The sequence below is a fragment of the Squalius cephalus genome (genome assembly GCF_949319135.1).
Source record: "Squalius cephalus genome assembly, chromosome: 15".
In the NCBI taxonomy this organism is placed as follows: domain Eukaryota; kingdom Metazoa; phylum Chordata; class Actinopteri; order Cypriniformes; family Leuciscidae; genus Squalius; species Squalius cephalus.
Window position 1 is genome coordinate 7,993,614 of NC_137136.1, and position 13,261 is coordinate 8,006,874.

The following is a 13,261-nucleotide window of genomic DNA, read 5'->3' on the forward strand; positions in this document are numbered from 1 at the left end:
TTGTACCTATACAAATAAAGCTACGTGAGACAGTGGCCTTAACATTTGACCATGCATGAATGTTGGGAAATCTGTGTCCGATACATTATTTCTTTCTATAGCAATAATTTTCTTTGGAAGTAATTAAAAAGAAAAAGGTGTTCAGTCAGGTCAGTTCTATTGGTTAAGGAATTCACATCCAATTCTTTGTCAAACATTGGTTTCTGTTGAAGTTCTTATTTACCTTTGGCCAATAGTAAACATTCGAAATCCTGATGGCTTTAACAGTCATCAACACCAAGTTTCAACACCAAAAACTGCATGGAATGTTGAGGGAAAAGCAAGCGAATTGTGATGATAACAGGGCTTTGGAATTTGAGGAAGTACCATTAGCTTTTGGGAATGAATGCAAATACAGTTTGGTCAAAGCATTGTCTCATACATTGGTAATCCGCAACCTTGCTTTTTGTCAGTGTTTTTTCTGTGAAAGCAGATCAACCATGGTACGGTGTACATAATTGTGAATGCGTAACTAAAAATCAGTAAAATGCTTTGTTTATAAATGAACATTGGGTTATTCAAGATAGAAAAAGGGCCCACCCAGGGCCATTTCCCTTTTAGACAGAACAGACATTAATTACTCAAATATTTCACACACTTTCAGATACCCCTAAAGAACTTCACTCCTTTTCCCATCATTGTCTTAACATAACTTGTTCAAACAATCATGGGAATTGGCACATTCTCGAACGGTTTCAGTGGCTGCTTGATCTTTGCGTCACTTCTGCGCGGTAATTTGTGCTGTGTGCTATGGGAGCTCTACGTGCGGTGTGAGCTCACAGTGATCGCTCTGTTGCTGGGAATCTTAGAGCTGCAGCAGAATGCTGCTCTGTAGACCAGCATGTACTGTATTGTGCACAATGTACGTCACAAAACAGCCTTTCTTGGTTTGTTAGCCATATTTTAAGACTTTATGATGAAGACAAGTGTGAATCTAAGTTGTGATGACACTAAAAAATGGCTGTTGTCATGGCAGATTATTTTAGATTTTTGCTTTTATTCCACTGGTGGTATAGGTTTGCTGTCCTATGAATTTTTGTCTAGTTTTTTACATAGATTTACAGAAATATGTCAAAGGCCATTGTTGCTTTTGATGATTTTGTAGAATGAGGGCTTAAATATTGTCCAGTAGATTATTTTGGCCACAGGAAAGCAACAACAACAAAAAAACATAAAGAAAATAAAAGACCCTATTATATAAGTGATAATTGGTTGATAAAACTAGCTTGCAGTGGTATAGTTCTTACGATTTTTGGGGCAGTAGGAAAGTTGATGAAGTGCAGTGATGGCCAGCTCATTGTTTGAGCTGTACATTATATACCAATGTACAGTGGCAATTGGTATGTTAGACATAGGCTTGTTTAGCCCAACCTTCATTATTTGCAGTCTCTCACATTCTCTGTCAGTTCAGGATTGGAATTAAAGGACTCAATTATCCGTCAAGCATTAAGCTGCTTAATGCAGTTACGATATAATTGCTTAATTGGCCCATTTCAAGAAAGTTTCCAAACAAGTAATCTACAGCCACTGCAAAGTACTAACCCCACACCACACAAATCTGGATTTAGCTTCAAACTCCAATGTCCATTTTAACTTCGGCCATGAAGAGAATGTCATGAAGCATCCTTGGTAATTTGACATCTTTTGGGTCTTGTTGTGACCTAATGACCTGGTTTGCGCTATTTAAAAAAAAAAACCCATAAAGTCCAAAAGTTTGCAATGAATATGCATATACACACTTGTTGCACAGCAATCTTGAAAGAGACTTGTAGACTGTCAGGCATTTTGCTGTCTGTGCATCGCATCTGCTGCCTGTTGATATTTTGCTGACCTCAATTCATAACCTAAACCTCCCTCCAAATGGACGATTGTTCATGATTGTTAATAGACCGGTTAAAATATTTGGGATGAGAAGTAACAGAATCAGTGTTTGAATATGCCTAGAATGTTTTTGCATTTTCTGCCTTAAATTTTTATTTTTATCTGTGTATCCAGCTGACTTTTCTCCTGTTGCTATTTCTGTCACCCCACCCCAGTCTGGCGTGTCAAGCACTATGTGTATAACTGCCTTTCAGAAGCCTGAGTAACTCTTTTAAAGATAGATATAACTGCAAGTAACCTATTGGGTGCAGGGAAAGCTGCAGGAATACTTCTGATCTGTGGATCCACCTATATGAGACAAAGAAAAGAGCTGATAGGGCCCCTGAAGACATCATATCAGCCAAGAATCACAGCCCCGAATCAAGGTGCATGGAGTTTGGACTGTGAAAGACAGAAAGACAGTCACAGCGTTCATACAAACAACCCGTCCACTCCTTGCCCTTTGCCCCTTTCCCTCACGCTGCCTTTCATGTTTGTTTGCCTGCCGATTTTCAGTTTAAAGGTGAAATGTACCATTTTGCCATGTAAAATCCAGAATCGTGTGGTTTCGAAAAGTTTGCTTTCCCACACAGAATATAGGCTGTTTTTGTTGATATATCATACATTTATATACAAAAAGTTAAAGTTTTGACTTAACTTGAAGCATTGGCTATACAGATGCTTGATATGTGTCCAGTTTTATGGATGTTTTATCATTCAGTGTTTAGGCATATGTAAAGGTTAAAAGCTAAATTGATCTCTTTTGGTTCTAACAGTATGTATCTGGTGATGATGACATCTAGATGTTTGGCTGTTGATTCAGATAAGTTAAGTTCTCGAAGCATTGAAAGCCGTTTAATTTGCTTTGGACCACAAACTTACTGGATCTTTTTTTGCAGCTTAATTAAAACCACAAATAATTCTGTTTTTTCCTCAACGATCCAATTAGTCTAGTCTATTAAACTCACCTATAATAGTGCACGAGCCATTGTGGAAAAATGTCTGCCTATAGTTGTCATCTTTGCATGCCGATAAAATCTGTTGTTTCACATATTCAGAGGAAAAAGTGACAAATGCCCTTCATGCTCATTGGCTCTCCAACTCCCCACCTCCTGCTGGATTAGTGGTGGGCCTGAATCAGAACAAAAACATGTTATTGTTCACCAGATGCATACACTGTGTACCTGCAAGAGCAGAGCAGCGATCCTACCCCATCCACCCAACATCTCGCTGATTGCCCCCCCCCCCCCCCCCCCAGCTCAACTCCGCCACGGAGAGCACAGCAAACAACACTGAAGTCATTTCTCCTTATCATTCTCCCAATATCCCCTTTTCTGTCACTCGCAGACACTTTTAAGTATTCACATTTTTCGTTTTGTCGTTCTGTCTGTATTGGTGTCTCCTGACTCACTCTCACGTCATCCTTTCTGTGCTCTTTCCAAGAAAGAAAGTAAACAATGTGAATATGCCTGCACTCCTCGCTCTGTGTCAACATCCACCTCCACTGGAGCAAGTGGCTCTTTACTCAAGGGGCGCTTGATTAGTGGTGGTCACTTTAGATTAGCCAGTCTGGTGTTAACGTTAGCTCGCAGTCGCCTTGAGCTGTGAAGGTGCAGTCTCACCGAGAGATCAGCACGTAAGCTCCTTAGGGTCCCGCTGCTCGTGTTTAAAACTCAAGGATAAAGAGGGGTGGAGATTCAGCATTGTGCATAACAGCACTCAGCGTGCATCTGTTTACAACAAGCGGGCTTAAACTCATTGGTGATGGAATAGAAATGGTAACTTTTTTTTAAGCAGTTTTAAATGGTGATATGACTAATATATTGGCTCTTTTTATTATTCATTTGAATGTTTAGGCAATTTTCAAATCACATTCAAACAATAACCATATTTGCTTGGCCATAAACATTTGCAAAATCTTCTGTCGGCCAAATGTTTTTGGGGAACACTTGAGTAAGATCTCATTTATTAACATTAGTTATCATGAACTAACAATAAACAATACTTACACAGCATTTAATAATGTTTGTTAATTTCAACATTTAATAATACAGTTTAAAATCAAAATATGTATTTGTTAACATTACTTAATTCACTGTGAACTAATAGTATTTTTATTCAGAACATTAACAAAGATTAAATGCTGTAAACATGTTCATTGTTGGTTATTGTTAACTAATGTAGTGCTAATGCATTAACCAATGTTAACATGAAAGTTTTACTGATAAAAAAAAAAAAAGAAATCCATATCAGCATTTGATAACAACGTTCAGACCGCAATGTGCTTGTTTTAGTGTTGCCGGTTTCTGTGGACGTTTATTATGCATCTATAGCTAATGATGTATTTTGAGTTGGGGGATTCACTTTATTTCATTTTTAATGCACTTAGGGACCTCTCAATTTGTCAGTGTCACTGTATGAGGCGTCCACCCAGATGGCTTTTTTTATTAATAGTGTGGAGTCTGACTCAGCTATGGAGGCCTGACTGTTAAAAGTTCTCTGTGGTACTGTTTGGGCTTTGGTCGCCAAGGAAAGGTTGGACGGGGTTATATCGCATAACACAGGTGCTGAACTTAGTGGAAAGGTTGTAAGTTTTGCAGAAGCCTCTCTGAGGATGGTGTCCTCTTGCAAATGAGTGAGTTCTGAGAATCAAAAGTGGAGATGACCGGTGGGAGATTCTGGGAGGTGGTGGCACAAGCTCACTCAGTTCTTAAATAAATAATCTTTCTTAAAATTTTAATTTGGTAAGCCGCAAGTATAACTCCCCAATGCTAGTTTGGTGATCAATGCATTTGTGCTCGTTCCTATCTTTAAATGCACATATGAAGGAGATTACAAACTATCCTGTTGCATGTTGGGAGATTCAGTAATGTTCATCTCTTCATTCTCTAATTCTTTCTGGTTCTGTAGGAGATCTTTGTCGTACCTGCTCACAACTACCCGTGCTATTGTTGGGCAGAGTTGAATCCTGAAGTCCTCCAGTGTTTGGCATGTCATCCATGTGAGCTGCCATCTGCGGGCACGCACTTTGAACAGTGGGCATGATGTGACGCACACATCCTTGCCTAATTCACCTCTATGTACTGTATGTCTTCAATGCCTCTTTTTCCGACACATGGTCTGGTGTTCTGTGCTCAAGCAACACCAACTTGTTGCTTCATAATAAGGTCAAGTTTTAGTTTTTATGATGCATGGGAATAACGGAGCCCCCCAAGTCGCTCTTTAGGGACACATTGTTGCTGTTTAACTTGTTTTTCTCGTGCTTTTCACATTTTTTTCAAAGTGGGGCAAAAAGCTAAATAAGTTGTGGACAATACCCAGAGTTTCCTCACGGTCCTCTTTTCCCTTCATGCCTATCATGGTGTGTCCAACTTTGGCTCGGTAGCACCAGCGTTCCCATTACCCTAACAGGGAATAAGATAGGGGGTCAGTACGGACATGGGAAGGGTGAGGTGGGAGTGATGGGGAGGGGTGTTCAGCTGTTCGCATGCACACACAACCATCCTCTTCCTGTGCCTTAGAGACAGGGAGTAGGCTGGTCTGTTGCCATGGTGACACTGTGATTGGCAGCTGGCAGCTGTGTTTGGTCAGCTGTGGGGATGTGGAGTGAGTTGGTTAGTGGGGGAGTCTTTGCATGGTTAATTGCAGCGGATGATTACTTCATCCACCACCTGATATATTTAACTACTGCGATGTGACACTTGTGTATGTGACAATAAATTCTACCCAGGCACCTGTGTGTCTATAGAGGAGCATGTGCCTCTGTTATATTTTATTAATATTCGTTCCCATCGGGGGCAACATTTATGCAAGCGCTACAGCCAGATCAGCGTAGATTGAAAGCGAGAAGGGGGCGGGGGGGAAGAAGAGAGGTAACAGGCAGGGAAAGGGAGGGCGAGAGCGGCATTGTGGGAAGGGTTGCTGATACAGCACAAGCTACCAGGTTTATTTATAGAGACCTCGCCGCCCAGCCCTTGGATACCAGCAGCCAATCAGGAGGGAGAGAGGGAGGGGGCCTCTGCCAATCAGAGCGGAGGAAGGGGGGTGTCACACTCAGGAAGTTCTCAATGTGTTCATTTCAGCATTTAAAGGCACAGTGTGACATTTTTCCTGGTGCTCAGCAGATCACGCTCTTTTAGTCATTGTTTCACTCTGAAAATGAGGCCAAGGAAATAAATTGAAATTAGAGCATGTTTCTTCAGGGCATTATGAAAGTGATTTTACTCATTAGAAATTAAATTGTGTGGGATTTTGTTGATTCTAAGTGCAGTGCACAAAGTCATGTTTTCTTAGATGCCTTTAAAACGTTATGCCTTTTTAATTGAGCTGTTCTTGTCATTTGCAACAGGGTCCATATAGAAAGAAACCAGTTGGAGATACTCCTACATATGTATATCCAGACAGGCTTCCTGTCAGTGAGTCGGTACTGGGACTCCTCCTATGGGCATGTAACAGCAATGCTTGCCGTCACTCCCTGGGATTGATGGTGGTCAGATGTGTCGTTTTGCACTTTGTTTAAGCTACGGCCATTGATCGCCCAGCCATTTCAAGTTGTAATGTGTCATTGATAAATTTCACCCCCATTACTCCTCACCTGTCAGCCCCTGAAAGCAGCAATAAAAGCATTCACTGTGGAATATCTCATCCATTTCATATCCCCTCGTTAGACGTTTAATTCCCTGCTTCCGCACTCAGCAATCTTACTTAATTACTGTACTCTCGGCACATTCTCGCCTCTTTCCCGAGATGTCCAATACTTCCTTTGTACATTATGAATGTTCAATGTGCTAGTGGATTTTTGTGGGTAAAAAAACTTGCATCCTGTAGTTAAAATTTCAGTCCATCAAATTTGGGACAGCATTAATTCTTTATAAGCCTGTAGTTTAGTGCTCTGTTAGTCCCTTGGTCTTTTGTACACATAACTAGCTCCAAAAACTTGACTGGCCTACATTGTGAAAGGTTTCATGTTCAATTAATATACACCGTTTTTATGCTTGATGGTCTCAGATTTCTTGGTTAGGGGCTCTATACTAGTTTATAAGGGTTAATCTCACAAAACCGGTAAAGAATATGTCTAAGTCATAACAATTTAAAAACTGTTATTTGCATGTAGACAATTAAGCTAGTTTTTAAGATTAATACTTTTTTTTTTTTTTTTTTGACAATGATATTATTTTCAGGACAATTAAGCATATTTCCCCAAGTTTTATTTATTTAATGCAAACAACGCTCTGTTCTTGTTACTTTAATTGCTATATATATAAATGTAGTTTAGTTTTTGTGTAGAAAAATTAGTTTTACACATTACAGTGGAAATTGTGCTTAATTATCATGAGAATAATGCTTAAAACAATGCAAAAAATTTAACTGTGTACCTACAAAATATATATATAAAATATGCATAATATAGGTTATTTTTTTTAGGTGAAAAATGACATGCTTTTACAATGATTCACCTTTAATTTGAGGTCAGCACTACTCTAGCAGGCAGCATAATGTGCCGGCTGTATATGAAAGTAATAGCTGCAGCATATTCTTGGCCAACGAGTGGCAGCACAGGACCATGGATAGCTCTGCTTGCCTCCCAGTCACTCCCATCATCCACTGAGATTTTGGTGTGCAATGTCATACGACCGTTTTTCTTTGTTCCACCGGTTTGGCAGTGACACACTGTACAGTGATTTTCTGGCGTTTGCATATTGTCCGCCCCTAGCTGTTGGAAAAACACATGCTGCTTAGAAAGTTGAGAGAATTATTCTGATTTGGAAACCATTCTCAGGGCTTTGAAGGTGTATTGCAGAGTATTCCCACCTCCAGTACACGCTTGTCATGCTGACCTGAGGAACGGTGCTGTAATTTCCCAGCCAAAATGAACTGGAGCTTCTTGAGAGGATAACCGTAATCATTCTTATCACTGTTCCATCCGATTGTTGGAGATTTCAAAGATCTCTGAAAATGCCTTCAGTTTGACTTCCAATATGGTGTGTGTGTGAGTCTGTGTTCATATTTCTACTTCCCCCTGCAGTGCAGTGTTTCTCCCCACACCCATGTCAGTATTTGCTTGGCTTGTGCGATGCACTTTAGCAATGTGTCTTCTGAAACCTCTCTCGTTTTTTCCCCTATTTCTCTATGAAGGTGGAAGCAGCTCAGGATGCAAGCCCCCCTCCTCTACCCTCTGCCAGCCTGCCGCCTTGGGCTTCTCCCCCGCTGAGCCAACCATGTCGAGCCAGCACAGCCACCCCTCCTTCAGTAACATCCACTCCATGGCCGACCAGCAGCAGGTACCAGAAACATGCTCCCTTGAAATGAAATGATATCGTATAACCCGTATGTAAAGCATCATTCACAAAGTTATTGTGTTGTGTAAAGATGTGTTTGTGACTTGTCCCTCATCATATTTTGTTTTAGAATTGCAATCGAATAAATAAAAAAATAACAGTTACATGCTGATATATGCATATACTGTATTTAAATGCTAAGAAAAGCCCTCAAATGAAGATTAAGACATTTATTGTGTTTGACTTGTAAATCATAGCTATAGACATTACAAAAAAGTGACTTTAGAAGTCATTATATTGTTTTATTTCCTGTCACTGGCCTACAGTTCACATGTATATTCTGTCTGTCTGAGGTAGACTAGTGGTTTGTTCATCCATAACGTGTAGTTATATTTTGCAATATTTCATGAATGGTCTAGGTATACATGCAAATTGCATCACTATTGCATGTAGGTTGGAGATTCCCTTTATGGGTCAGGAGGGTGATAAATAATGTGCTTAATATTTTATTGCAAGCATTTATTTATAATTTACCACACTAAATGAATGCATTAAATAAACAGCTGTATTCATTAGTAAACTTTTCATACTTGTTAAAGTACTTAAATTAACATTCTAAAGATGTTATAGGTTTTGTGTGTGTATATATATATACAGTATATGGTGTATTGTATATTGTACAGTATATTGTTTTGTTATGGTGTTTCCTGTTTCCCCTCTTTTTTTTCTTACTGTTGTCTTGGTGTCACTGTTTTTCAGGTGCTGTCAGATATGACCATCCTGCAGAGGAGGATTCCACCGAGTTTTCGAGATCCTGCCAGCGCCCCGCTACGTAAACTCTCAGTCGATCTCATCAAGACATACAAGCACATCAATGAGGTGAATCCATCTCAGGCTTTTTCATATTTACACTTATGATAAGACCAATTGTACCAACCACCTAGTTATTAGTGAAGCAGCAATAGAGGTGCAAATATTAAATGTTTTTCTCGTTTTCTAGGTGTATTACACGAAGAAGAAACGGCGAGCCCAGCAGGTTCCGCCTGAGGACTCCAGCACCAAAAAAGAGCGCAAGGTGTACAACGACGGCTACGATGATGACAACTATGACTATATTGTGAAGAACGGGGAGAAGTGGCTGGACCGCTACGAGATCGACTCACTTATTGGCAAGGGCTCCTTCGGACAGGTAAGCACAACCCTGAAGATGAGAATAGATGTCAAGGCTAAAAGAATACAGGCATAAAATCAAACTAAAACAGCACTTGTGTTCAACAGGGTTTGTGTCAAACTACAAACTAGCAAGTGATGTCTTTTTTTGTCTCCAAAATAACTTAATTTAATCCAAAAGGAAATTGAACACAGTCAGCATAAACATGATAATATTGTAAAACAATATTGAACTATCATTATTCTCATTATTTTATTTTGGTGGAAAACTGATGAAAATTTGTACATAACCCTAGTTTTTAATATCCTCCTGGTTCCGAATCTAGTGTATGTACACTTTTCTTTCCCCAAAACAAAACAAAAAATGGTAATGTTTCGTTACATTAGATTTGAATAGAAACCTATAAAAATAAATATGTTTAAAATAATGAAAATAAAGGAGTGCTTTGTGTTCTCAATTAATGATATTATAAGCAAACCACACTACAGACTAGAATGGTCAAATAAATGACAAAATAAGGATTTGTTAAAGTAGATATGAAGAATTTGAAAGTCTGTGTACAGAAACTCTGGTGCATCTTTTAAAATGTTAAATCGTATATGAAATATCTTACGTTGCTACTTAATTTTTCTGTTGTAAAACTAAAACTTTTTGCCAAGTGTGCGCTAATTTGCTCCTTTTTTGTGTAGGTGGTGAAAGCCTATGACCACCATGAGCAGGAGTGGGTGGCCATCAAGATCATCAAGAACAAGAAAGCCTTCCTGAACCAGGCCCAGATTGAGCTGCGGCTTCTTGAGCTCATGAACAAACACGACACTGAGATGAAGTACTACATAGGTAAAAAAAAAACAGACGCTGTTCGCTCGTCTGTACACGTACAAGAATACGACAAGCAGCTGTTACTCTACATTTAGTCTTCCGTAGAAAAACCTTTGACCTAATGGCAAGAGAATTTCCTCCCACCCAAAAGCACTAAGTACTCAAGACTAAAAGTAGTTCATGAGACTATTTCATAGACGGAAAGCAAAGCATAATGGACAATCTGGATCTCATGGATATCTAGTTCACTTGCTAAATGTTCTTTTAAACATACTTATTTCAACTCTTTTTGTGATAACTTTGAGCCTCTCTAATACATCTTTTCTTTCTCATATTTGTTTCCTCAGTTCACTTAAAGAGGCACTTCATGTTCCGTAACCACCTGTGCCTGGTGTTTGAGCTTCTCTCCTACAACCTGTACGACCTCCTGCGTAACACCAACTTCCGCGGCGTCTCGCTCAACCTGACACGCAAGTTTGCTCAGCAGCTGTGCACGGCGCTGCTCTTCCTGGCCACGCCCGAGCTCAGCATCATCCACTGCGACCTCAAGCCTGAGAACATCCTCCTTTGCAACCCCAAGCGCAGTGCCATCAAGATTGTGGACTTTGGCAGTTCCTGCCAGCTAGGACAGAGGGTGAGACAGCGTCTCAGGCCCATTTGCGTCACTGTTTGTTAACAACATGCTGATAAGGTCACACACAGTAGCAACTACAGTGAACTTGCATTTAAATAAACACAGTGAATAGTGGAGACATGCCGTGCAGAACTTTTAATGATAAAGGCATCTGTAAGAGATAAAAACGCGCAATGTTCTTAGTTGGTGGGATGTGCATTCAGAGCACATTCTAGAGGACTTTTCCACAGCTGAAATGGATTTTACTGCTTAAGATTCCTAGTGGCAGTGCTGCACCCTTCTTATCTTTCAGCTTCTGCTGCCCACTAGTGGAGAAAAGTGAAAATGTAATAGTTACTTGTGCATCCTGTGTTTGTGCATGCCATTCATTTCTGTTTTCCTCCTCCCTTAGATTTACCAGTACATTCAGAGTCGGTTTTACCGCTCTCCTGAGGTGTTGCTGGGCATGCCGTATGACCTGGCTATAGACATGTGGTCCCTAGGCTGTATCCTGGTGGAGATGCACACGGGCGAACCGCTCTTCAGCGGCTCCAATGAGGTACGGCTCGGGGATTAGTCACACAATGACTGTGCAAAGCGTTTGTGACGTCTTTCTTTGACGCTCATCCTAAGACTTCACTTGTAAGAACCACACTTGAGTAAACTTAAACAGGCATACAAACAGGATATAAGACTTTTTTTTTTTTTATTCCCAGGCTTGTCAACATTATGCATTATTAAAATATTATAATTATTTTAAAGACATTAAGACAGAGCAGATTACAGTTGCTACTGTAAATATTCAAAACAAGAGATGGCACTTGTCCCATCCCTGACTTATACTAAAGAGTCCATCATTTTAAAACTGACACTGATGTGCTGCACTGTGTAAAAAAATAAAAATAATTTTCAGCTACTTAAAATGGACTGCAAGACACTGATAAATGCAATGTGACACCTAAAGACATTTGTCGGATTCATATGTATATAAACCAATGAAATAAAGTACAGTTGGAACCAATGTTGTTAAAACCAATAGTTTTCTGTAATTGAAATGAACCTGAAACAAAATATAATAATTTGATTAAAAACTTAAATTAGGAAATTAGAAATGTTGACTAGTCAACAAAGTGAAATAAGTTTGTTGAAATACAAAAATTACCAAGACTAAAATATATATATAAAATATATAAATATAAAAATATAAGATATAAAATTATATAGATATAAAAATAAGTACTAATAATACTGGTCTGAACACAAGATCCTGTGTATACAGCCTGTAATCAACTCCTCAAGTAATAAATGCATTTCAGAAGGTATTGGTCTGTTATATATATGATATTTAATATATGCTAACATGTCAGTTGCAACTAAGTCCATTTGGATTTTGCCCTGACACTGTGCTGTATCTTTCTCAGGTGGACCAGATGAATAAAATAGTGGAGGTGCTGGGGGTCCCGCCCAACCATATGCTGGATCAGGCCCCTAAAGCACGCAAGTACTTCGACAAGCTGTCCGACGGCCTGTGGACCGTCAAGAAAAACAAGGACATTAAGAAGGTACTTTATCCTTCGGCCTCTGTGAGTAAAACTCTGCTTCTACTTATCCTTCGCCCTCCTCCCAAAGACCACCCTTCCTTCCATCATCACCTGCTCCACACCGACGCACACCTTATCCTCAGGGAGAGGGGAAGAGAAAATAGTAGGGCTAAAATGGAGGAGGGTGGAAAAAAAGGTTGGGGATGAAATTTAAGCAAGGCTAATGTGTGCTAGTGAACCTCCTCCTCTCTCCACTGACCCGTCTGTGCTTACAGACTCACAAGGTCAATCTAAACCCCAACCTACAGCATCTGTTCTCCTTATCAGCATCATTGCCCACATCATGATCATTTTCACATCCTCATTTTGTTTCTGAAGCAGGCATGTCAGTAGCACTTACAATACGATACACATCGAGATACGTAAACTAAAAGGCCAAAAATATACAGCCACCCTTTTTTAAATATTATATGCTACAGCATATAATGACAACTTAGAGGATTGGACCACCTGTTTATTGATGCAAATAGTTTTTAAGTTAAATGCTCATTATATGAGGTTGGGGTGTCCAGATACTTTTGGCCAAACAGTGTACACTGCCATTTAAAACATTTGGGGTCAGTACAGTTTTCTTTTGGAAAGAATTTAATACTTTAATAATTCCACACTTAAGTGATAGTAAAGACTTGTACATTGTTACAAAAGATTTAAACTTCAAAAATGCTGTTCTTTTTAACGTTCTATTCATCCTGAAAATATTACTGTTATCACAAAAATATTAAGCAGCACGGCTGTTTTCTACATTGATAATAGTAAGAAAGTAAGCACCAAATCAACATATTAGAATGATTTCAGAAAGATCACATGACACTGAAATCTGGAGTAATGATGCTGGGAATTCAGCTTTCCCAACACATGAATAAATTACATTTTAAAATTA

The 13,261-nt window shown here is 39.4% G+C and overlaps 1 protein-coding gene across 3 annotated transcripts in view; it reads left to right on the forward strand.

Annotated features, from left to right (window-relative positions):
* The window catches only part of dyrk1b (dual-specificity tyrosine-(Y)-phosphorylation regulated kinase 1B), a 41,232-nt gene that overhangs the window by 23,080 nt on the left and 4,891 nt on the right, over positions 1-13,261 (forward strand). For 2 of the 3 annotated variants that reach the window (XM_079893994.1, XM_079893992.1), the window contains exons 2-8: positions 8,035-8,180; positions 8,937-9,056; positions 9,178-9,366; positions 10,038-10,185; positions 10,515-10,801; positions 11,193-11,339; positions 12,202-12,363. In XM_079893994.1, coding sequence (XP_079750120.1) covers positions 8,118-8,180; positions 8,937-9,056; positions 9,178-9,366; positions 10,038-10,185; positions 10,515-10,801; positions 11,193-11,339; positions 12,202-12,363 — 1,116 coding nt within the window. In that variant the 5' untranslated portion in view covers positions 8,035-8,117. The remainder of the gene's footprint in view (positions 1-8,034; positions 8,181-8,936; positions 9,057-9,177; positions 9,367-10,037; positions 10,186-10,514; positions 10,802-11,192; positions 11,340-12,201; positions 12,364-13,261) is intronic. The other variant, XM_079893993.1, reaches the window with a different exon arrangement.